Source organism: Struthio camelus, chromosome 4 (assembly GCF_040807025.1).
Source record: "Struthio camelus isolate bStrCam1 chromosome 4, bStrCam1.hap1, whole genome shotgun sequence".
NCBI lineage: Eukaryota > Metazoa > Chordata > Aves > Struthioniformes > Struthionidae > Struthio > Struthio camelus.
Window position 1 is genome coordinate 52,442,328 of NC_090945.1, and position 27,741 is coordinate 52,470,068.

General features: G+C 37.0%; 1 protein-coding gene across 8 annotated transcripts in view; it reads right to left on the minus strand.

Annotated features, from left to right (window-relative positions):
• The window catches only part of FAT1 (FAT atypical cadherin 1), a 116,521-nt gene that overhangs the window by 85,473 nt on the left and 3,307 nt on the right, over positions 1–27,741 (minus strand). For all 8 annotated transcript variants that reach the window (XR_011141043.1, XM_068942706.1, XM_068942704.1 and 5 more), the window contains exon 2: positions 18,378–21,666. Coding sequence is in view for 7 of the 8 variants with exons in the window: in XM_068942704.1 (XP_068798805.1) it covers positions 18,378–21,666 (3,289 nt within the window). In the remaining variant the exon portion in view is untranslated. The remainder of the gene's footprint in view (positions 1–18,377; positions 21,667–27,741) is intronic.

The window sequence follows — 27,741 nt, forward strand, 5'->3', positions numbered from 1 at the left end:
TTAACGCAGTGCAGTATATGAAGCAGTAAGTATCATCTTCATCAGAACTAGTTCAAGATTTTAAAGTCAATGGAAGAAAGTAAAACGTCAATCATGGTAACATTTTATTATTCAAATTCTGACCTTTTCTCTGTCTCAAATTTAACTCCATTGAACTGGCTAAATGTGATAAAAAATAAAGCCAAATCCAGCCTTGTACCAACACCTCAAGTGTGATATGGGTACAAGTTTTCATGAAACATCACCGTTTTAAACATGAAACTATTTCTGCATATGACGTTAATGTAACAGTAGAAAGACCAGTTGCTGAAACAGTCATAAATCATCAGTATCCAGTCAAACCTGGCAGACCTAGTTTCATAAATGCATAGAACATGTAAGTGCATCCATAGTAAAACACTGTTTTGGGACAAAAACTTTGCATCCAGAGAGCACTAGGCATGTGGTAAAATCCAGACCTCGACATAAAACTTAAGACATAGAATAGTTTATGTCTACCTCACTTCTGCACTATGAACAGACGGCAGTAATTTGAATTGTGTTCAGCCGTGGGAAGAGAAAGTAAGGGTTGCTATTGATCTCTGCTACATGCAGCTTATGAGCAAGGTAGACACAGGAATTTAAAAGAAGAAATGCAGAATGGTCAACAGCTAAAAGCAGCTATTGCTTGAACCCAGCATCCAGAGATAGCACAAAGACCTAGAAGCAAAGATTTGTACAGTTAAAGCTCTGCTCCAATACAGACTGCATTTTAAAACACGCACTGAGAAAATAGGTTTTGCAAGTCTCAGTTAAGGCTGGGTAAAGTAAAATAAATTAGGAGCCAGCAGAAAGAATTATGATAATTAGATGCTGCAATGTTTTGACTTTCAGTTCCTGCCATATCGTTTCCTGCACGTTTATACAAAAACAAGTCGAAAGAACTGAAAACATAATGTGTAGCCTGTTTATAAAAGAAAAAAACTTTCAAAAATATGTTCTTAAAAATGTCTATATAAGAGGTTATGCACAGTATTTATGATTCAATACTAGCTAATTCAGCTAAAACTGGCAAGCCTGCTAAGTTCTACACAGACTGTGAACTTGCTTTCAGGAATTATGGGTTGGGGGTGGTGGTGGGGGATTGTTGCAATTAGAAGATCCCTGATGGGGTTGCCTTAGAACTCAACTTATTACTTCCAGTTCAGAAAATCTTTTGGGACGAAGGCAGACAGCTCCTATTGTCAGCCTCCTTGATGGTTATTTTAATAGCTCCAGCTTATTTCTTTCAGCTAGGCTGCTCGTATGTCAGATTTTTGGACAGGCAATATTATTGTTATACACAGGAACAGTTCTATATTGCTAAGGCTTGATACAGAGAGACATGGCTCCTCCTCACCTCAATGATTACACATTAGGAAAATGAAATGTTAACTCCTATGCCAATAGGAGAAAAATTACTGCAATACAAACATGCACAATCTAGATTTTTTGGAAGAGAGAACAAGTAAAACAAGCTTTATTATTGACACAATCAATCATCCATGATTTGAGAGAAAGCTTGCTGAAAGACATGACTGTGCTACCAAAGCTACGTAGTGCTACAGCAGGTTTATAAAATAGTAATGTTAGTGAAAACCAAACACAAACTGCCAGTGGATTCTGGACCAAATACTGTACATTGTACTCATCTTACTGTACTAGACAAACAAGATATGCACATTCTGATGCAAATCATTGCTCCAGTATCCATCCTTATTCAGGACAAATTCTGGTCTTCCGGGAAAGCTACAACTGGTTTCTGTATCCCAAGAAATAAGATTACACAGTACCATAAAATTCAAATAAGTAATTAGGTTTAAGCAAAAATAGTTTGGGATAATATTGGCTTCACTAATTTGTTATCCTTACATCCTGCTGTCTCACTAGAGTTGCATGACTGACATAGGACCCTTCACTTCTTTCTGAACTGTGTAAACTGCAGTCACAATTCTACAACCCTAACATTTACTTACTCATGAATGTCAAAGACAAAGAAAGTATTTAAAAAAAAGTCTGTGTACTTGCATGTGCCTAAGAAATGCAAAGGATGAATTTCTATGTTCTTTGTTAAGGTTATTAAGAATTTTTTAATATACATATGAACATGTGTACACCTAGTTCACATGTAAGTTCTTAAGAACTCTGTTTCACCCAATAAAATCTTTCTACCTTGACCGTCAGTCTTCCTAGTACTAAGGAATTGTTGACAATGTGAGCAGTTATACTACCACTCTATTAATTTAACTGAGAAATGGTGAGCCTCTAAAGGGGAAATTCCTTTGCAAGTGGCCTTAGGAATTTTAAATCTAAATGGAGTTGACATACTACCCTAGGTTCCCCTTAGGCAGAAGGGGCAGCTACAAGGAAAATAATTAGACACATGGGAAGCCAATTATGCACAAAAGCAACATGTTTAATTGTATAGAGACTGGTTCGTAGATCCAGAAGGATCTAGTTGTTTAGCCCTCTGCAAACCATTAAAATAACTGGACATTTCCGGAGGAAGCATATTCATTTTTTGTCTGTAAATCTCAAAATTTATCAGCTGTCCTGAATGAGTAAAATTGTTCCAGGCAATCTCAAGAACCTTTTTCTTGCCCACACTGCATTTCTCTCAGATTCCCTCATCAGTTACAGCTTAAACAGTTGCAAGCTACCTCATATTACTTCCCTTTAAACTAACAGCAAAGAGCAGCACTACTATTTAGTAAGACATACATTACAGCTGCGCTTCACAGCAACACTGGCTTATGACTTGTTGCCACGCACAAAATCAGTTTGGCATGTGATTTGTGTTTTGAACTGCTGCAATTTTGCTTCAAACTTTCAGATCTTCAGAGTATTTTCAGTTGCAGAAACTGCTGAACACTGACAATTCCCAGACCAGCTCTGAGCAACAAGGGATACCGATATATATCAAAAGGCAAGTAGTACATTGTGGAATACTTCAAGCCAGGCTATTACTGCTGTTTATGGTACTGCACACAAATGGCACTTAATTACTGTCAACAGAAACACTGTTTCCAAGCAGAATGGTGCGCACAAAGAAGAGATGGCGCGCAAAGAAGAGATGGCGTACCTGTGGGTATGGGAGTATTAGGAGAACAAAGCAAATCATGTAAATCTTAAGACTAAAGCATCTGCGATCCAGTGACATCAGAAGACATTTTTATCCCTGTTCTGACAGTTTTATCAGCCTTCAAAGTACCCATTCATTTATTCGGACTTTACTTCTACTCCTCTATCCAGAGGGGATTCTGCACCGATTAGTTTGTGTCATATTAATTTTATACTGTTTACCTTTGCATATGAATCAAAATAAACAAAAGGCCATACACAGAAATGTTTCTGAACTAGTACTAACTTCAAGGGAAGGACATGAGTCATGAAGGCAAAGAACTTGGGAGATTAAAAGGTATGCTTGTTTTTTGTGATTAGGATTATTGCAACAAGCAAGTGAGAAAGATCCTTCATATCGAGGCACATTCTTACATGCACACTGAAGAATCAATTGTTAACATCGAAAAAGAAAAAATGGGCATCTAGAAAACTAGAAATGATCTACTAGATATCAAGCATATTTGTAAAACCCTCTTCATGTGAATACTGGATAACAGTCTGCACAGTTTTAATCAAAATTTGCTGCAAGACAAAAATAACTAGAGTCAGCAGAAGTGAAGGCAAGCTAATAGCTTTAAAAATTATTAAAATAGTCTGTAAATTTGCTCTGTATTTCTTGCTTAAAAATGAAACCTGCAAGCGTTTCGATAAACCAACCACAGAGTTTCGCTGTTAAGCATTTCTGCTAGAAACTTATTACTCCCTGCAGAAACACTTTTTGCACCTTTAGCAATAATAGCAAAGAGAATGAGCAATGTGAATAACTCTCCACCAAAGAACAAGTTTAACTGTCACAAAGTCATGATAAATCTAGATCAACTCTGTCTACATTAACATAATCAGTGATGCTGTAGATAACAGCAGACCATTAAGGCACAAAACTCATTTTGCTCCTGAACTCCTCTCCTGAAGGTTTTCCTTAGGAAAATCAGAAATGACTCATCACTTGAGCCAATGACAACTCCTCTTTTGTTAACACAATTTCTGAAGTTTCTTACCCCCATCCCCCATCTCTTATCTGTAGCAACTGCATTTCTGAAGCAAGGCACAGTTCCACTTCAGCTCATTAAATCTTCTAATTACTTCTTTTATTACCTTACTCTGCACAGGTTTAGAGTCATTCCAGAATTTCACTACTACACCACAGTCTGAATAATTTAAAGCAAGCAAAAGCCTAATTCAAAAGTCCAGCTTCCAAGATATTTTTTAATATTTCCATCACAGTTCTTGATTTAAGTCCTCTCTAAAGAAACTGATTAGGACTGGTGTGAAATAGGAGGACTATGAAGAGTGTAGAACATTACCACTTTCCAAGGAGCCGTGTTTCCTCTATAAGCACATACAAAGTAACGATGAGCACTTTTTAGCAGGTTTTCATTAGTTCTTACATATTTTCACTTTAAAATGTTCTAGACAAACCCAGAAAACCCAAAATATAGCTAGTAGTACAGACAGGGACATACATATCCGTGATGAGTGTATTTAAGAGACAGAGACATAGGTCACTCTTCCACTTCTGAATAACTCGCTGAAACTGGTACTGTAATATCCAAACTACTTTCAGCAGAGTGAACTATGATAGCAGATTTCCTTATGCAAAGGCATATAACCATCTTCCGCCCTCCTCGAAAGTAATTAACATTCCTTGCACAAGCAGCTGGACATTTGTTAATGATTAACCGTTTGTGTAATAAAAATCAGGGAGGGAAACGCTGTCAGCCATTCTTCACAACGGAACAGAAAAAGAACTTTAAAACAGTTAAGGGAAACAGTTTAGTGAATAGTGCAAAACCATTTACAGTCAGGAAAAATTTCGTATTATCATAACATGTTCAATATTTTGCTGACTATACCTGTTTTTTTTAACTCTAACACTTTCCAGGTTCAAACCTGAGTAATTAATTCAGGAATTTATCAATAAAAAACAGTGCTTTAACTAAACAGGAAGAAAAAGTCTTTACAAAAGATGAACTGTGACTGCTGTTAATCTCCTGGGTAAGTAAAGTAATATATGCAACCAGAATTGCAACATCAAATATAATAGAGGCATACCCAATGCACACATTCCAATCTTATCTAGAATCACTTTGATTCACTCTACCTTGCTTTCATTACAGGAAGGGCACAGCAAGGGCATTCCTCTCAGATCAAACAGAAAATTCCACAGACAGAAGTTTCCACATGTCTGATTCATCGCAGATTAAACCCTTATCACTAGACAGCAATCTCTAAGTTTCATAGAGACAGGATATACCCTCTCATGGTAAGTCTACAGGCAAAGAATCTGGGGCAAAAAATTCTGTGGCATGGAGACGTATTTCCACTGACAAACGCATGCGTGTCATCCTCACAGCTTTGGAGGAATGGAGGGGACAAGGTATTAGCATAAAGATCACATACTCAGTTCCATTCATACATTCCATCATAAGCTTCCTGATATTGCAAGTCTTTTGAGCTGAACTGCCAAGGACTCCCTCTGGGCATAAATACAACTGGAACCACAAGTGAAACGCATAAGGAGAAGTTTGTACTAATTCCTAGCAAAAAAAACTTACCAAATTCTTCATTTCTTTATCCACGATTGTTAACAGTTCTGTAATGCCTATATTAACCAGTAACTCCCATTAACCAGTAACACTAAAATCAGAAGACTATTATGTTACCGATACATCTTATATTTTAAAAAATTTAAATAATAATCTCCTAACCCTGAAAAACAGTAAGAAATATGAATAAGTATGTTATGACTCTGAAAATGAAAATTTGTGGGTTTTGGTTTTGGTGTAGACAGTCTGTTTGGGATTTTTTACATCAGCAAAACAAAAATGGCCTTTTGTACAGGTACTCAAAAGCGTGACTTAGAAAACACAAATACTTTGGAACCAACCTCCGTCAGTCAGGATTATTCTAAGTAGTGGCTTGTAAGACTGGGCCTTAAAACAATGCAACTACTGCATTTTCTGTGTGTAATCTTTCCCATCGTATAGACACATTTCTGTTCTGGGATCAGCGACACCACAATGACACAGCCACAGAACTCTAAGCAGAAAAAATTCAAGAGATTTTCAATACTGGTGGGTCAAGACAATTTATAGCCACTAGCTCAGCAATTTGTTCTTTAACCCTAATGCCTACCAAAATTTGGCAACTCGTTACAAGAAGGATGATTTACTGATTCATCCTTGTTCAGATATATAATCTAAAAATGAAACAGGAGCAGCTATTAGAAGATAGAATACAAAGTGTTTGGGAAAACTTCCTGTCTGAATAAGGAAATTATTTGTTACAGTCCTACTGCTGGATTCTTTAACTACTTCTGACTTCCCAAAAATCCATCTCTGATAACACACTGGAATGTTAGTGATTTTTTTGTTTAGCTATGTTGAGCTTGCCGAGTTGAAAATTCATTTTTAGTCATGGTCAGATGACCAGTGCAATCAAGACACAGATGCAGTAAGAATTATAAACAGATTACAAAATTGACATGCAAATTGTAATTTCAGCAAGGCCAAAAGTATTTTTAATTCCAAGTTTTAAAGCTGCAACTATTGCATGTTATAAACCATGGAAATTTGCCAAATACTCATGTAGGTTTGTCCTTTGTCAAATATGTCCAAACACTGTATGATTAAAGTTTAAAATCTTCAAAGAAAAGAATTAAAATTACGTAATCGTTTTCAAACTCCTCTCCTTTGACCTTTGTTTGTACTTCAAAAGCTGAGCAGATGCTTAGTAGGAAATAAATCCCCAACTCAACAGATGCATCAGAAGCGATATAGCAAGATGCACCTTCCATAGCTTTTGACAATCCTTCCTTTTTATTATTCCTCTGCTCACAAGAGCTTTTCAAGTCAAAGAAAGGCCTAAACAAGTTAACAGGCCCTTAATATGTGCTCTACTGCCTGAATTGATTGCTGTTTATAAGGTAATTTTTGAGACCACATGTGGCTCAGCCTCAGTTTATCTCCTACAGAGAGACAGCCTGAAGGCAGCTCTGTTTTCATCAGACCAAGCTGTAAACCCAATCAACACCTTTCACAACAAAACAATCCCTTACTTTTAGCACCAGGGCAGAAGCTGAAGAGGAGGGGAACTCAAGCCTTTGTATTTACCAGCTAAGGTGGCAAATAAGCCTCTATTTGCCAGCTAAGGTGAAGTTTTACTCAGCAGGATATCTAAGAAAATTCTCAAGCTACTTTGGAAGATCCCCCTGCCAACAGCAAAACACAAGATAACCATGTTTGTCCAAAACTAATTCAGCTTCTTCCAAAGACATGTTTCAAGAGCCACATTAACAAGCCAGTAGCGCTTTGTGACTTACCACCATCACAAACACAAACTATATGAAGTTGCTTCTAGCCTAAGACCGAAAGGTAATCAGCTAGCTCTAGGCAGGACAAGATCTTGGTGACCCTGGTCCAAACCCAGGCCTACTGCAGGCCTCCTTAACCTCTGCCAAACTGGACCTCAAACTTAGCTCCAAATGCCCGTCTTAGCTCTAGCAATTTTGACCCCACTGAACACAGCGTAGGCAGCCAGGCTATCATCCATACCAGCGCTAAAGTGACTTAACACCCCCCCCCCCCAGTTATCTCCTAGGACAAAGGCTTTCCGGATTGCTTTTTGCATAGCAGTGCATTTAGGACTTAACTCCATTTTAGTCCACAGAGGTGCTCTGACTTTTACCCTTAGTACTTTGAGCAGACACATATTGTGCTGACACATATTGTGCTTCAAAGAAAGTTTAGAGTTTCCCCTAAGACTAAAAGGGATTCAAAAATCTGACAGTTATTCTCTAGCAAACTGCTGTTAGAGCTGTTTGTACAGTCTAGTAAAAGAACATCTATGTACCAAATGCCTCATTTTCAAAACCATAACAAATTGGTGGAAAATGTATTTTAGTTGCATGAAATTTTAAGCAAATGTTTTTAAAATTCAAATTATCACTCAATGTAGGCACAGGAAAAGCATACAAATGTTTTTTTAACATAATTAACTTTTTTTTTTTTTTTTTTTGGTACAAACGCCCAGTTTGGCCCAACACTACCAAAGAAAAATGCTGTAAAAACAGAAAATGATACCATGCAGATCTTCCTCTATAACCTTCACTCCTATTTTCAACATCATACTGACCATATTCAAAAACACTGGGGATCATTACCTTGAGAGCAGAAAATGAGATAATATCCTACTTTTAAAATAGTCTGCACAACAGGATTTTAAAATATCTGTGACCAACAAACATAAATATGCCTCCTTGGTTTAAGCATCCCACACAAAACAGAGACATTTCTCTCTTTCATCTTGCAGGCTAAACCAGAATTTCAACTCTGCTCCATTCATTGCATGATTGGCTATCACTGACAATTTTGGTATGGAATATATGTCACCAAAACATGGGCTAAATGCCCTAAAAGACATACCCACTCAGAAATGATAACCTGTAACTGGCATATCAATATTTACTGTCACTACAAAACTTTGAGTTTGATAAGGACAGTCCTGCAAAGGGTTCACAAGAATGCCAGGGGGAGAGTTGAAACAGGCAGACCTCATCTCCAAGTTGTATCAATTCAAGTTGCTCTCATGTTGCTCTTTCTCGATTCAGTATCAAAGGGATGGAATGCCTATACACCTCTAGCAGCATCCTTATTTTGTGCTGTGACTCGAAAAAGAACTTTGAAATGTGTTCATTGAAATGAACACATAACTGGCATTAAAATATCTTTCCAGGCAAGCACCAAATTCATCTTTTCTTTGAAAATATTATATTATTTTTGGTAAACTCTTCACACGAAAATTTCTGTATCTCTGATCCAAACTACTTTCTGTTTCCAGAACAAGAACAGCTGTAAAAAAAAAAAAATTAAGCAACAGATCGTTACACATAAACCACTATTTTATGAACAGATATGTTTCCAATATTTCTCAAAAAGAAAATCTATGCCTATCACAAACTTGGAAAATGCTACTTGAATCCATTTAAGGGCTTTAATCATACACTATTTAAACAAATAGAAGATGTTTGCCCTTGTATTATTTTCCAAGGAAAGCATGAATTTAATAATTTGTGCTTGAATACAAAACCTGGAATCTTTAAGGCAATTCTGCCAATTTTCTTTTCCAGATGTCAGTGTGGGCAACCGACTGATCAATTCCAGATTCCAAGGGAATAATCTGTATAAATCTTTTGATTATGAAAAACTCCTCTCTGCTTACTAGAATTTCACTCAAATCTCCATTGTCCGTTTACAGGAGTTAGGTTTTGGCTCTCTTAACTGCTAACTGAAGTGTTGAAGCAGCCCCTCATTTAAAAGATTAACCTTCCAAATACATTAACGTTCATAGGCCTAAGAACTTTACTCTTGAGTTAGAGTTCACAGAACCTTGTAATCATTCTACAACTTATTTAACAAACCACATCAGCAATAACCTTAGAAATTCAGACTCTGGCACATTTATACCTCAGTCAGGGAAGGAAGTTCAGCTCCTACAGCTATACGGGCAAATCAGTTAACTCAGGTACTGCTAACAACGTAATGCGGCAGTACAGAATTCAGTGTGGGGTGAAAACTTGTCCAATAAGCTAATGAGATGTTCTGTGCTCTGAGCCTCCCTGACATCAGTACTTGAACTAGGTAGTGTAAAAATTTCTTGTGTAAAAAGCTGCAATCACTTGATATTCAACAAAAACACAGCACCTTCTAATTCAGCTATCCTGTCAAAAAGGGTGGAAGGCACTACTGCACTTTGCAAGAACAGAACATCAGAAGAAACCCCTCACAGGAGAGGCTCTTTATCCCGTTTGCTCCCAATTCACTTAAGGAATTTTAATGTCAAAACCTCTGCGCCAATCAGACTAATAGAAGACAGAAGCTAAGCAGGAATTTTCACAAATTCTGTAACTGGATTCTGACTAAATCTTAGAACTCCTCGTCATTGCCTATTATACCAAACTCACCAAGAATATATTTCCTGTCAGCATCACCCAAACATGAGATTAAAAGTCATAACTGACCACCAGCTTTAAAAAAAAAAAATTCCTGTTAATAGTTTTCAGTGACATATAAACCATTTGACAGCTTTGCAGTGATTCAGAATAAACACAACACACAGTCACCATATGGCTTTGATAGAAACATGCTTGGAATATGCATAGCATAAAACTGGAAATTAGGAAGTTTTGCGGTTCGCTAGTTTAAAAAAAATATAATAAATTTTAACTCCAGTGAAACAAAGTTATCACATCCTGGTGTTTATGGGTTATACAAAAGGGATAATAAATTAAAAAGTATATAAAAGGTGCAACTTCAAGATGAGACATTCACTAAAAGAATTTGAAGAAAGCAGACTAACAAATTTGGGACTTTAATTAACAGTGAACTTAAAAACAAAAATCATACTGGTCTCAATTCTGATTAAAAATGCCTCTCCTACTTCCAAGTGGCTACGGCTATACCAGTACGACAAACAGGGACAGGAAGCGTTCTCAGGCATTGAACTTCATTCTCCACATCACCATGCTGCTTCTGGCCTGGGCTAACTCTCACTCTCCCAAATAGCACAGGGGCACACTTCAGAGACAAACTGCAGCAGATATCAATCCCAAGAGGAAACCTGGACGCAGCAGTCATCCTGTTTTAAAGGTGAGTGAGTTTGACAGGATAGATGCGTGCCATTTGCTTATGTGCCAGGTAAAAGTGCAGGTTTAATAGGTATACAATTGATACTTAAGTGCTGTGCTCCACTGATGATCATAACATATAATCTTTGCTAAAGTCTGTCGTCATTAGTAAAGCTCAGCAGTAGTGAGCGGTGTAATGACAAGAACAGCTCAATCAAAAGCCAAAGAACACTGAAGATGCAGAACTTAAAGTTGCCCTCTTTGTACAAATGTAAATCATATCCTACATTTTTTTTATTAATGCAATTACAAGAACTCTGCAAACAAATGTTAACATGCTTATTATGTGTTAACACTGTTCTGTACGTTTTTGGAGTATAATTCAGTACTTAAAGCAAAGTAGTTACAAATCTTATTCACCCTCCCTAATGAATTACTGTCCTCTCTACTGGAAATAGTTCTGGAAATATTGAAAGTAGTGTCTCATAGACATTAAGCTTTATTGATCATATTTTACACATAGAAATGCAGTAAAATGAATTTTCCTACACACACACACCCCCTCATTAATTTTTTTCCACTTGCTCCTTTCACATTCTTTACTGAAACAAATCATCTTTCCTTATCACTTTAGCAAGGTTATACACCTTGCTAAATTACATGGTTCCAAGAAAAGACTATTCAAGAGAGATGAATCCACCAATAGTTAGCGAATACTTATAAATGACATCTAACTCAAGAACTCCCCAAGCAACAAATAATTACAGATTGGGAAATTATCAAAAGAAAGTATCATGCTTGTCCTGCTCTTATTCTTCCTTAGACTACTGGAGACAGAGTATCAGGGTAGAGAGACCCTTGCTCCAATCAAGCACAGTCATACTTACGTCTTCAGTCAGCAGATTAATCTAATCACCTTAAACTTGGATGTTATTAGTAGAACAAAATTGCTATTATTCTATAATACTAACGTGCAATAATTTAACTAAGGTAACTGAAAGAACTGGAATATTCCTAGTAACAAATAATTAAATTACTGGATTAAGCACCAGTAACAAGATTATCATGCACAAACTTAATACTGTCACATCACCCTCAACACTGTTCTGGAACTAGGTTATGCTCTGGGAAATATCTATGGCAGCAGAAATTTAGAAGACACCTGTGGGTAGCCTTAGAAGTTGAGCTAGCTCAGAAATTTCTCAAAAAAGTGTTTTTGTAAGACTCATTGTGGTTTATTAAAATAGTTTAAATTAATTTCCATCAGGAGAACCTTAATGTTTAGAGTTTATGTGGAAAACTTTGCACCTGGGAACACAAGGCTTCCCAATCCTATGGCTCTAGTACACAACTAGAGGGAAGCCAGGGAACTCGTGACTCTTGACACTTCCTTGGTTTCAGAACTGGAGCCCAAAAGCAGCAGCTTCCAGAACAGGCCTCTGGCTTCCATAAACACTGCAATGAGACCTTTCTTAAGCTAGATGTCCCAACATCTACAGTCCCAAAGTATGCTGGCTCCCTTCCTCAGCTGAGTTTTCAGCACTCAAAAAAAAAAAAAAAAAAAAAAAAAAGGGCTCCACGTGCTGGTGCTCCCACATTATAAAGTGTTACATACAGCCTGTTGGGTGATACTGAATGGCTTTGTTCACCTATACAGCTGGAAAAGGCACTGGGATTTCTTCCTAACATCATTTTTACATACCGGAGCCTCCACCTTTTAATTCACCTTTTGAGTATAATTACTTACTGGAAACAATCTATCCTTATATTTGACAACCTATTCCTTAAATAAGAAGATAATTTCCTTCTTCCTTCTTGCCTGCTAGGATGGGAATTGGGACAAGGAAGGAAGAGGTTTCAGTGTTGCTCTAGCCCCATATAGCTTCTGCTTTAGATTCCCCTCCAGCAATTGCCTCGATCACTCCTTAGAGCTTTTCTAAGCAGCAGTAGCAGCATGGAATTGACATGATTTATCTCACTTTTATTGCTCAGTGCTAATGGGATTTAGATGGTGCATGTGTTCTTTGCAGCACGCTGGGATCTGTATCAATGCAATGCATTCTATTATTAATACATCCCAATCTGCTGAACTCCTCATCAAATTCTTTGGGAAAATACTTTACAGCTGCTTTAGCAGACAATTTATATAGCCAGCTGATCATCTCAAATTGCAGATTCCATTCCAATCTAAATCATACATGAAACGCTTTCTGAACTTCCAAGTTCTCCTGAAAACACATATGTAAAGGATAAACAACTTGATTGCTTTGTTGTATAGATTTCCTGCATATAAATCTCTTCCTGTTTTAACATTTTCTTCTCACAGTTATACCATATCCAGAGTCTCCATCTGTTACGTAATTTTGTCTCTGTATGTTAACAGTCACAACGCATTGTCATACTTCAGAACCATCTTCAAATATTTGTTCTCCAGTTCATGTTTGTTATTGTCTTTCCCTCATTTCTTTAGACCACCCATAGATGGTAACTTCCTTCCACAAGGACTGCTACGAACATTAGAAGCTGGCTATTATTCTTCACCTAGGTTCAGGATAACAAAAGCTTCACGTGGAAGAGGTATTAAAAGTGCACTTTATGTTGATTTTTACTGAGTTCTGCTTGAAGGGTCACTATTAATTTCTTTCTGTTGCTAGGCTCATCCCCACAAGGGCTGTGGGGAGATGGAAGGAAGCAGTCAGCATGTCTAAGTGCAACTACTGAAGAGAAGCAGAGCAGCTGCCTAGGGGCCCTAAGGTTATGCAGGTCTTTGAGGTAGTCTTAACTTCAATAAAGCACAAAAGCATGAGTGTGAGAGGAGTCACATCTTGACTGTTCCCGAGCAGCTGCAGAAGCAAGGGGCTGATCAGAAACAACAGTCAGTGCTACAGAACTGTTGCACAGCACTATTACCAAGAAAAGCCTAGAAGAATCAGGCTCAAAAACAGAACTATTAGGCACTTAGCACCTATACTTACTCTTACGACAAAAGGATCAAAAATTAACATTCTTAAGTGTTAACACCACACACACACCAAAAAAAAAAAAAAAAAAATCAAGGAATACCAATGCAAGTAAGCTTAAATTGCACTTTATACTTCCTGGCATAAAAACGTTAATTCATATTAGAACAAAATTGATCAAGCATGCATTGGATAACTAAACACAAACACAGTAACACCGTATGAATATGCAATATATGAGAGCATTCATAAACGCCCCTACAGTGTTTTGCATGGAATGGTTAATAACACAAACCAATGAACTGCTGTAGCATCAACACAGAGCTGCCTTTAAGTTCATACTTCAATTTTGTTCTTAGATTTCGTAAAAATATATACTTTTGCTAAAATCACTGTTAAAGTGAAAACTATTACTAAAATAATGCTGTGGTGAACTCAAAACTAATAACAGAACTTCAAGTTTCAACAACAAATCTGCACATACAGGGCAATAACTTCCAAGTAAAACTTGCTGGAAAGGAACCATTCCTCCCTACATGCCCCAGATTCAAACCACCTCAGCTGCTCTACAATGATCATCTCACCATGCTCTAAAAGAAGCCTTGAGGAACAGAGAATGCTTTGAAAAAGCATCAGAGTAAGTATTCTAGCCTCAGCTACCCATATGGATGCATATATATATCTATGCTACCCATATGGATGCTGTATATGGAAATAAAAGTTTCTAAAGATTTCATATTTCTAGATCTATAACTTTAAATGAACTCCTAGAAGTCCTAGGACACCTAGAAGTCCACTTAAATATATACACACATATGTGTACAAACACACACACACATATATGTTTATACACACATATATATGTAATTGTTTGATTTAACTTACCAACCTTTACATTTACTCAGAGTTCTGGCTTCTCAGGACAGGAAGAACAAACCACAGCAACACTTGAAATTTGCCCACTATAACGTCCCACTTTAACTTGCCTCTGCAGATGGCGTTAAGGATTGCTAAGCTCTTCACTGACTGTAATGATGACCAGGTGTCTCACTTTAAGTTTCCCATAGTCATGGTGGGAAACTGACCCATAAACCAGCCTAAGACCATGCGACAGGAAAACAGAAAAGAGTTTTCCTTCTTCCTCACCTCTAAAGTGAGAGTGAAAATAGGAAACACACCTCTACCCTCTATGGATGCCCTCTGGCCACATAAGAACTTCTGTAACATGTCATTTGATTCAGTGCCATCTCTCTAGAAGCATTAATCAACAGTTAGGAGAGGGGTACAAGAAATGGTTCAAGTACTGAGTAATGATCACCTTCCTCACCCACTTGTCTTCCACTTATTATTAGCTCATGATCTGCAGACAGCATTTGTACTGTAGTATTTAGGAGCTAAAGATGTGTTTAGCCTCAAAACAATTTCCTCTACTACCATTTATTTACTTTGGTCATGCTTTTGGCCTCCATAACTTCCTGGGGAAGTGAGTTTCATTATTTTATTATGCTACATGTGAAAGAAGACTTCCTTTTAGATCTACCTGTTAACTATGTGCTATTTCTTGTATTGCTATAAGCAGGAAGTGATATGAAGAAGGTGGTTTGGAAACTATTACACTTTCTTCCTCTCTTCCTTTCCTGACTATTATCTCCTTTCTAAGCTAAAGAATACTTATTTGAAAGGTAAGATATGACCGATACCAAGAAAAACGTACAGTTAGGATGGATATGATCTTCTTGAACATCATCACAGACTGAAGCAATTAGGCAACAAAGTAATTAAAGTAACTCTTGAGTTTGGGATTAAAGGTGCATTACGGTCCCCTGTTAAAAGACAATGTTAACGGTTTAGGTAGGACTGCAGAAAACAGAACCTAGGGAAACCAGCTGTCCTAAGACAAAGATAATTCTTCAAAAATGAAGTACTCAAAAACTGTAAAGATATATTAAATTCTCTTTTGAAAATTCCAGAATCAAAGGTACAAACATCAAACACTTGTATAACTTCCTACCTTTTGAAAGATAATAAATAAATAAAAAACAAACAAAATCCAGAAAGCTAGCAAAAATTCCATGCATAGAACTATTTGATGCTTTAGTCATTATGAATCATCTGGTCCGTCTGCAAATGCGATTGTTATCCTTGATTCCTAAGAAGCAAGGGACAAAACGGTTCCCCTTAGCCACTGAATAACTTAGTGTTGACTCCAGACAGCTTCTTAAATCCAGTTTATCCATCTTGGAACAGGAAGGGTAGAGAGATGCTCTCAGAGGCAGCAGGAAGAGACATCTAGCTCAAAGGTTTAAGGCAGAAGAGCGCTTTAGCTACTTCTCTAGCATGCTTTCTTTGCTAATTATCAGTCCGCTCCCTGTATCAAGGCCAGTTTATTTTGAAAAAAATGACAAGTATTCAGATATTCAAGTACAAGAGTGCCTTTTGTACTAATTCTGATGGCTTCTTATCAAAAAAATTCAAGACAGCTTTGTTTATTAATTAAACTTCTGTTATGTTTAAGATACATTTTCAAGCTTGTAGATACTCCTTGTTCTTTCCTCAGTCCCCTTTTTAGGCAAAAATTTGGAGGAAAAACAGACATACCCAAACCCACAAATACACATATCCTTCTCTATCCCAATGTCTAAAATGGAATCTGTCCACTAAGATTAAAAACAAGCAACCCCTCTTCACCCCTCAAATCCCTCTATTTTCATTACTGAACAATAGCAAACACTAGATACCAGATATGAATACAGACAATGCCTTTACCTATTGAAATTACTGAACTACTGTCCTAGACAAAATTATTAAATAGAAGCCCTTTTTACCCAAAATTCTGCCAATTTATTATTTTAAACCTGGCAGATTAAAAGAGATTTAAATTCACATACAGTCTTCAGTAAAAAAAAAAAAAAAAACTAGCCTCATGCCAAAAGAGTAAAGACACAACATATGTAGACAACTGATGCTGATACAGTAGTAGTGTCACAAAAACACATATATGCAGATAGCTACGCAGAAGTAGGCATACCTGTACACATCGGTGTCAAAATAAAGACATTTCATTCTTTCATTCTTATAACCTATTACTTGAACAATGAAATGGCAAAATCAGACTCATTCCGTAGAACAACAAAGCACTTCTCTAAGACACTGCTCTACCCTGCATTGAAAAGCACAATAAACTTGAACATAACTACATTAAAAGACAGGCACAGTGATATACAAATGAATAGTCTGTGCAATACCAAAACTAGAGGAGAAACCGTTAAGTCTTTGAAAGCACTCGATTCTCTATTTTTGGAAAACCTGTTCCATAATCTTAACTATGTGCTTTGTTAAAAGCAAAGCTAAGAGAAGTAATGCTTCATTTGAAGCTGCAGAGTTGGTTCTTTAAACACAAACACAAGCTACGTAATTTAATAGTTGACTTTCTATAGAAGAAAAAATATTGCAAGTAACAGTTTATTCAAGGAAAAAAAACATTGCAAGTAATAGTTTATTCTAGAAGAAAAAAGACTGTAAGTAACAGTTTATTTTCCTAAATTTTGAAGAATGAAGTGACTTTGTAAGGCTGTATTACCCAAGTTCACTCTTATTATGCATGTAAAACCCACAGAATGACTACTGGGTGAATCAGACATGACTTATTTTTTACTTCCAATTACAAGTTATTTCCTGTAAAACAACAATCAGTTATGAGCCTGTTATTTAAATATATATAACCCACTGCAGAATTCTGCACAAGACTCCTCCTGAATTTATTTTATGGAGCTTAGATAGATAGTAGCGTGATACCAGTGCTCTATCTTTATCAGAAACCTAGAACATTTGTGTATTATGGCACAAAAGACAACAGTCTTCAGTCACTGTTCTGAAGATACAGCTTTTATGAAAACAGTATTTTACATATTTTATTGTTTTCTAGAAACGGATAGGTAACTATACAGTTGTGCAACCAAAAATATCAGAAGTCATCATTAGAATCTTTTTGAAACAATAGCGATGTTTCTCCTGAGTACATTATGTTGGGATAATTCTCACAGTTGCCCCTCAGTTTATGCATCACGTCAACATTTCAGTCTGTTTCATTTACACAAGTTATTGAAAGGCTGCATCCATGCTTTGTTTGACAGGAACCTTTCCATGAAGGAGGCGCTACTATTATCATAAAGGTGGGCACTTATTAGAGCTTTAAAATGCCAAAACCAGCAAGTATGGCAATATCAGACACATGCATACTTCTAGCAAATGAAATAACAGAGATTTAGTTTAAGATCAAAAAGCATGAAAATGCCAGAATTCAAATCTTGGGGAGAGAGCAGTTTACTCACTTAACTCCATACCCCCAATATCCACAAAACAACATTGCTCATATGAGACAAACCTTCATTGAACAGAATTCTTCTTGGGTAGCAGAGATTTTAAGATCCAAGAATTACTGGAGGTATGCTGGATACAAATGAGAACAACGGAAGAAAAGCACCTCTTGTGTGTGCGTGCGTATATATAGTTTCACTGAAGTGATAAATAAGACTATACACGTTCCTGGTGACTTTTTTGGTCCTAACCAAAGTATCTCAGCAGAGACAACACAGCTTCTCTTATCTCTTTTTTGGCATGTTATTCAATTTAGAAGATAGAAGTCACCTTACCTTTTTCTTCATCTATTCGGAAAACTCCTAAACCAGATCCATCTCTTATGGAATATCTAATCTCCCCATCTCGTCCCGTGTCCTCATCATAAGCAGATACTGTCATTACTGATGAACCAACAGGAGCATCTTCTTTTATAAAGCCTTTATCTGCAAAGATAGAGAACCGTGGAGGATGCAAATTTTCATTTACATCAACTACCTCTACCTCAATGTAACACGTAGAGGACAATGAAATGGGTTTTCCTTTGTCCTTGGCCCGCACAGTCAGGTTATAAAGCTGTTTCTTTTCATAATCCAGTCTTTGCACAATACGAACTGCTCCACTTAGTTTATCAACATCAAAGGTGCCGTCTCCACTGTCCAGAAGACTGTACCGTACTTGACTTGACTGGCCTACATCAGGATCATAGGCTTCTAGCCATGTAATAATAGTTCCCTCAGGAAGATCTTCTCGAATTTTCACGTGATAATTTGAGGGAATAAACTTAGGAGGATTGTCATTAACATCTTCTATAGATACCTTTAAAATAACTGTTGAAAATAATTGAGGTTCTTCAGTAGGCTGGTCTCTAGCCTCTATTTTCAGGAAATAGACGTGCCGTTCTTCACGATCCAAAGCCCCTACAACTTTCACAACTCCTGTCACAGCATTAATAGTAAACTTGTCTGTATCTGTAAGAAGAGAATATTTCACTTCTCCATTAGACCCCAAATCTTTATCAGTGGCTTCAATTTGAATAATTTCACTGTTTAGCTCCTTGTTTTCACTCACTTCAACAAAATAGCTGTCTTGTAGGAACTCTGGTGGGTTGTCATTAGCATCCAAAATTCTTATATCTAAAAGGTGCCAGTCAGACTTCTGTGGTATTCCAAGATCATAGACCGTAATATTCAGAGTATATTTGTCTTTTACTTCTCGGTCAAGGGGAGATAAAACCTTCAGCATTCCCTTCTCCATATCAACAATAAAACTACTATCTTCGTTACCTCCAGAGATAACATACACTAGCTTTCCATTGAAGCCAGTGTCCAGATCGATGGCATTCATGAGTATGATGCCGGAGCCCACAGGCTGGTCTTCTCTTACCTCAATGCTACTGGGGAGATTACTTCTAAACTGAGGTGCATGCAGATTCACAGAGTGAGTGTCAAAGAAAACATCCTCAACTTCTCCACGACTGTGCAATTTATTTGCTTGTAAGAGTTTCTCTGCCAGCATTTTGGCAACACCAGTTTCTTCGCATTGCAAGTTGACTGGCTTGCGACTGGCAGCTACAGTTATGTTGATATACAATGGTTTTGCAAAGTTCTCCCCATCTGTGGCTGCAATTTTCAAGCTATGAAAAGACATTTTAGCACCTAGGCCATCGATTAGCGATTGCTTGAGTGAAAGTACCCCAGAATTTGGATTTAAGCTAAATAAATCCAGTTCATTTCCAGATTCAATTTGGTATCTCACCAACTGGAGCTCATCGGCATCAATAGCAGATACAGTAGTTATTTGTTCTCCAACACCAAGATCCCTGGGGATTGTTCCCTCACAATTCATTTTCTCAAACAGAGGTATATTGTCATTCAAATTATTTAAAATAATAGTTACAGGAACTTCAACTTCTCGACGATATGGTATACCCCAATCAGAGGCGCGGATCCTTAAATTGTAAACCCTTGGCATCAGCTCATAATCCAAGTCTTCTGAGGTACTAATAACCCCATTGAAATGGTTAATCACAAATGGCAAAGGATTTAGGTTTGCAATGCTATAGGTCACATAGCCATTCTCCCCTTCATCGGGATCTTTTGCACTTACTCTCATGACACTAGTACCTATTGGCACGTTCTCATCAAAGGAAGCTTTATAGGACGTCTGAGTAAATTCAGGCGGATTGCTGTTCATGCCTAGTACCTTAATGAATACTTTTGCAGAGGCTCTTCTGTCACTTGTCACAACTTCAAGTTCAAAATGGGATGAATATTGTGCTTTTAATGGTTCTAAGGTGGTAATAAGGCCAGTATGAGGGTTTAAGTTGAATCTTACTTTGCCTGGTGCATTTTTAAAGACATATTTCAAATGTGGGTAACTAGGCAGAGCTTTTACCATTATCACAGGTGTGCTTGGAGGGGCAAATTCACTTATTTCAGCTCTATACACTTCTTTTTCGAATCTGACAGGACCAGACTTAAATTGTGGTGACATCACATGAATAACTTTTACAGATGAAAACTGTGGAGGGTTTCCCTTATCTTTAGCTTGAAGGGTAAGGTTGTATCCAAAAGGGTGGCTCTCCCAGTCAATGTGATCAACGGCTTTGATTCTGTACTCTTTACCTCCGGGAAAAGACCTCACTGTTTTGAATTGTTGAAGTGGATCACCTGCAACAATATTTAATGATGCTATTTCTCCATTCGAACCCTGATCACTGTCTTCCACAGTTACAACTGCGTAAGTTGGATCCTTGTCCAGTTCTGATGGAGCCAATGTAACAGCTGTAATAACTGGGGCATATTCGTTTGCTTGCTCTACATGGACAGTTAGCTTTGCCATACTGCTGATGCCACTGCTACCATACAGCTTCATTCCACGGTCCACTGCAAGAATTTCCATCTCATACCGCTTAGCATCCGAGTAGTCAAGTCTACCAGTCAAAACTACCACTCCACTAGTTGGATGTATCGCAAACATATCCGTTCTTTCTTTAAAGCTATAGTAAAATTCTCCATTTGTCCCTATATCTGCATCAGTTGCACTGACTCTTGCAACGCTGGTCCTTATTGCCGTATTTTCGGGCAAAGAAACACTATAAGATGTTGGAGAAAACAAAGGCCGTAAGTCATTTGTATCCAGCACCTGCACCCTGACCTTCGTGCGCGTTTCAGCATTTGTATTTTTTTCAACTGCTTTAACAGTCAGCATGTAATGGTCTTTCACCTCTCTGTTAAGTATAGCTGTGTTTCCTCCCTTGGTCCGTATTCTTAAAAAGCAAAAGTTTCCAAGAACATATTCTTCAGCTTTGAACAAGTTCTCACTGTCACCGGAAATAATTTTGTATCTTAGATCCCACAGTGGATTTGTGATATAAATACCCATTTTCACTGGATGCCCAACATAAGTCTTGGCTGCAGAATTCTCATACACTGTGGCATTGTACTGTACTTGTGTAAACTGCATTGGCGGAGCATGATGTGGCCTTTGATTTCCTTCACAGTTTCCAAAATGCTGCACCAGCAGCATCAGCAGCAAAAGCATAGTCAAGTGTCTTCCCATGGCAGCAATTACAAAAAAAACCTGAAACAAGAGAGAGAAGCGTTAACACTTAACGACCATTCAAATATTACTCATATAACCTTGATGTTACTTCTTGCAAACGTGAGCTTTAAACTGAACATATCTAGGTTATACACTTTTTTACAGGAAGTTTCAACATGATTTAGGGTAATTAAGAAGTAGATAAATTACAATTAAAAAATCCAAAGACTATTAGCACTGGACAATGTCAATACAGAAACCAAAACTCTAGGTAGGGAGTACTATCATGACACAATGGGAACAAACAGTTAATTGTAAAAGTAATTTTCACGTACAGACAACTAAATTGTCACAAAGTCTAATTCCAGCTTCTAAACACACAGGAGTTCTAGTTTGATGGTTTCCTACAAACAGTAAATTATTTCACTTCTAAAAAGTTCATCCAGTAAACAAATGTGAATATGGTTTTGTGGAAGGGTAACTTGGTGGGGTGGGAAAGAGATGATGTTGTGCTTCCCAGGAATTGCCTCTCACTTATTCAAAGTGAAATACAAATGATAATCAGAAAATATTTTGCATTTATATAAAGACTCAAAGTTAACACATTAACATACCTTCTTATCATACATAATCTTAACATTAATGATAGAGCATTTATGTCTCCATTGTACATCTAGTAGCTTCAGCTTGCTATTCTCTCTTTATTGACAGTTTAAAAACTTTTCTGCAAGTAATATGCATGCCTAAATTTAAAAGAACATATAAATATTGCTGTGGCATATCAAAGCTATAAACTTCATTTGAAACACTTCTCAAAGCAACACTGTTAAAAGGAACATGCCAGCATCATCTACTATAAGTGAGTAAATCAGAGAGATCTGAATGAATCTGGAGTTTGCATCTGGCTTTCGCCCCAGTCTTCCACTTAATACGTAGCACTATCTGACAGAAAATTCTTCTCCTTCATTTCACTTAGGTTGTTAAATGGTTGATGTCAAATGATGCTGAAATAAACTGCAAGAGTTTGTTTAAATTTACCATTAATTTTCTCTTGATTCTTCAATATATCCTTTCAGCACCTGCTCAAAGAATTATATAAATTACAACTACGGAGTGATTTTGCATACGTTGTATTCTCTCCAGCTATGAGTATCCTTACAAAGGTAGTGGATGGCAGTACATATCATAATAAACCTTCTTCTCAAGCATCACGAAGTTGTGAAATCATCAGTAAAGAGAATGAGACATATTCCTTTATTCCCTTCTCAGAACAGCTCTGAAACAAATTAGCATCATAATCTATCGGAACAGGAATCTACCGACGTAACTGGAAGGACTGTTAAGACGTGTTTCTTTTAAAAACTCTCCAGAAATGACAGACAGGGAAACAGTCTGGAACAGCAAGACAGACATGAAGACATGTGGTCATTGGCTTTCCCCTCTGAAGGAGAAGTCAGTACATAGTTTCTAACATCTGAATCCAGGCGAGACTGCAACAGGAAGAAAGGCAGAAACCTCAAGACTGCTCTGGATCCCTCTCTTCATCTAGATTTATAGCACCTAGAGTCTCACAGGATAAGAAATTAAAGTTTCAGAATGCTTCCTCTAGAAGCCCAAGTTTTCGAAAAAGAAAACACTGGGAGAAAATTTATTTCCAGCAAGTAGAAAGCAATTTAGCTTTAACTTAGATTAAAATTTTTAATCAAGTAGTATACATTCTTTTCTTTCACCTTTCTTTATCTATCTTAAATTTTTTTTCCTCTCTCCTCTAACATCTCTCCTGCTCAGTCTTTGCTATGTAACCAGTTCCTAGCAATACTAATTGTTAACTGTACTCTTCCATTCTTCCCGACTTTCTCTCCCATACTTCACCCTGTTTTCCCCCCCCTGTGTTTACTGCTAGCCTCTCCCCTCAGTGCCTACTCTCACACCGGTTCTGTTCTCCCCAGCTCAAAAAGATATTGCATTATGTTGTTTCCTTTCCCCATTCCCATTTTCTCTTACAATATTTATCCCTTCCCTAATTTATACCTACTCAGACACTTGAAAGATCACACTGGCTGATATTCAATGGACTGTTTCTGCCCACTAAAAAGTATTAAAGCTAATTAATCTGCTTCTGTCAGCAGTTCACTCTAAAAATTCAGTCACAGTCATTAGTGAGGCAGTGATTTCTGAAGAAGAGAAGGACTTAAGGCTCAGATCTGCAGAGCCATCAGAAGCAGTAGTGAGGAACAACAATAACCTAGCTAGCAACTTTCAGGAAGGCAAAAGAAAAACATGTGCCCATCCTTCAAACCTAGCAATTAAATTACATGATTATGGCTATAGTCATAACAAATAATAAAAAGTGTGTGACCTTCTAGAAGTAAGTCACCAGCTAAAATCACTACTTAAAAGATCTTAAAGCTGGAGAAAGGAAAGGGGTGGGTTAATAAGACTGTCAGCTTGAAATAACCACCGTGTCAGCAGGTTAACAATACTATTCCTCCCCTTCTCCCTTACCTACTCTTTTTTCCTAAGCTATGATTTGTCCTAGGAATAAACAGGCACTTGGGTCTTCAGGGCTTCATCCTCCTATTTGAATGACTATACTGCCCACTAAATGAATGTTTCCATCAAAAAAAAAAAAACCCACCACCACCAACAAAACCCCCAAACCCAGTACAGTTAATAACCAACGTCAATACAGCTCTTCTACCATGAGAGGTGAAACAAGCTCTGCTCTACCGGACAAATGCAGACGGCAAAGAGAAAATGCTCGTCATCTTACTTCATCAGTGAAAATCTTCCAAACCTGTGGGAAAACAAATATTCAGGAGGTAAAAGTGGAAAGAGCACAGTCAGGCAAAGGGGAGTCTTTCCTACCTATATGAACCTTTCTCTGTGAATCTCTCATTTTCTTCTTACAACCAAGGTAATTCTCCACAGGTCACTTACATGTAATTCCTTGAATTTCCAGCTATTATTTTGTACTCACTTCCAAATTAAAAACACATCTTAGGTCTATAATCCGTGAAACTCTAGTAGCAGGGAGCATGCATTCTGAATCTGTATTTAAGAGGCTGTTTACTCAAGCTTGCTGGATTTTTGGGAGCTGTTTGTTAATTAAAAAAACTACTTATTTATTGATCAGATCTTAGGCTGTGTAATTTTCTTCCTCAGTTGCACTGGAAACTTTTTTGTAATTTTTTTTGAAGCCCAATACTCAGCCTGACCTATGATGCTGTGGCATCCTATAACTTACTACCTGTACTTACTAATATTTGGTAATACGATGTCTAAAGTGGCATATTTGTTATGTAAACACTGTACCTGTCTGTATCTTTTATCATCTTGTCCTCATATCACAGGCACATTAGATTCAATGTGCATTAGGCTATGTAAAGTTATCCAAACTGCTCGTTAAAATGCTAAGTTGAACAGATGTGTAGATTTTACTATTAACATAAATATTTTTCTGTGCCATAATACCATAAAGTACTTTCTGCTTATTTTCTGTAATAACTTCAAGTACAGAGTCTGCTCAGAACAGGCAACATGCAGGCTATTAAACATGATTATGCAACTACCAGTAACAGAATCCAACCCTCAGCAGCAACTTCATACGTCTGCCAATTCACAATCTAGAGTTTGAGAGTATCTCCCAACTGAACAGACAGCCAAATCAGATTAAAAACAAAGCTAGACATTTATGTGCCTAAAGAGTATGACTTGAAACACTTTTTCCATCTTGTATCATAATTCGGAGAACTACTGGAGACTAAAAACTGTTGATGTAGGATTATCAAGAGATCAATATATAACATAATCTTGATAAATATTTAAAATGTTAAACAATGCTATTGCATAGAGACTAAATTACTGAGGGAAAGTATGAAAGTATTAACACAAAATGATAATGCGTTAGATAGAAACCTCAGATGGCTCATTACAGTGAGCCAAAATGACTACATTTCAGAAATATTTCAGCCAAAGGCTACACTTTGAACTCCTAAATTTTTTATTATCTCTGGAATATCACCAGTTTAGGATTTTCTGCATCCATTTTCAAAACATAATGCAACTGTTTGCTTAACAAAACACCATAGCCCTAGGTTTATAATATGCACACAATATTTATTCTGGAAAGCTACTTTCAAACAAACTTTGATTTTCTATTTGGAACGATTATGGTAGTTTTACTAATGAGTTACTTTCTTAACAAAAAAATAGTTAACTCCTGACACAGGTAACATCACTTGTATATGGAAAAAATACTAACACAACTTAAAAGTATGAACTATCTTCACAGTGAAGGCACTAAAAGAAGGCACAAATTGAGGCTAACAGACCTCAAATTCATGATTTACAAATGAAGATGATTTAGATATAAGGTAGCAATACAAGACTGCGTGGCTTAGCAGTACACGTATGGTGCGTAGACTTTGAGGTTTGTAGTTTAAAACTTCAAAGTTTTAAGACTCAAATACATAAACGGCAAACTCAATGCCAAGCGAGCCAACAAATGGGCAAAACAAGCCTTATTTTCTATATTATTAATCAACAGAAAGTATGCATTGAGATATTTACTCCTCTACCAATCAAATATAAATCACACGTAGAGAAAGAACTTGAATTAGGCTAGATATCCCACGTTACAATGAGTCCTAGTCCAATCATTACCCTTTTTCTGCACATGAGACCTGCCAAATAAGCCCAGAACAGCACTCTAAGACTAAGCTACATCATTTCTGTTAGCACAATTAAACTCTTAACTGTGAGCACAGCCTGTTACTCTGCTCTAGGGAAACACGAGAGAGCATTTTCAGGACTAAAAGGGGTTCTTTAGTGTTTTTCCTAATGTGCTTGTTTCTTGAAATCTTCCACTAACTTTTATTGAAGGTGAGGTGCCTTTTTTTTTTTTTTTGTACATGCACACCAACTTTAATTTGAATATTTGCTCTTTAATTTTAATATTTGCTAATTAACATGAAAACATCTCCGCAAGTTAAAATATCACAAATTAATTTCAAAGGTCAGCTTTGGTCAGTACGCGCAACTGACAGGGTATGACATGCACATACAGTGAAAAGCATTACTGCAGTAACTAAACTGTCATGACAGTTGAAGTCTGTAGAAGTCTAAGAGAGATCACATGGCTTTGTGGGCTGTACTAACCATACAGTTACACCTACTCTTTCAATTGCTTAAAAGCAATTATTTATGTAGCCTGATTAGAAACACTTCAGATTTATTTGTTTTAACATACTTAAGTTTCCACGCAAAAAACACGTAGTGATATATTTTGTAATCAACACAAAATGATGTTTTTATTGTTGGGTGAGGGGCTCCATTTGCTTTGATATTCAGAAAATTAACACATGATGAAAACATATGGTAATGTTACTTTATTAAAGCTGGTAAGCTATTCAGAAAATGTACATTGTCGAGGAGATTAACATTTTCAACTTGTGCCTCAACTCCAGTAAGTTTTATGCTTATATTTCCCCACTTTATGGGTTAATCTTATGAGGTACTTTGATTTATGCTTGAGATCTTTGCTGATTAAACCCCTGAAGTTTAAAAGGAAAAAATAACATATATCTAAACAGCACACAGAGACTCTGAATCCTGAAGCACAGTAAAGTTTCACAGAGAGAATTCTGAGGATTCACCTACAGGACAGATACTTGCTAATGCATTGGATTAACTAGTCATATAAGCAAATGCATACCTCCAATCTTTATGAGTGAAAAAGTTCAATTCAAACGTAGCAGGATGATAGCTTAAAGTTTACGGGGACCAAAACTGAGCTTGCTCTCAGTTTTAAGTTAAAAATTTAAGTTACAAATCTTTGTCTTTTTTAAAGAGGTTTTCGTTTGCTTTGCTGAAGCCAGTGATAATGTAGCCCTATAAGGTTCTTTCTCATACTTATTATTTCTCATACTTATATTAGTTATTCAAACTAGGAGACTGGTACTACTAAAAGCTCATCTTCCAGTCTCCCTTAAAAGTGAGATCTTAAGATTTCACCCAGAACAAAGCAAAACAGAAAACCTTAGTAATGAAGTGTTTTTCAGTATTAAGATAAGACATTTTGCTCACTAAAAATTTGAATAATATTTCCACATA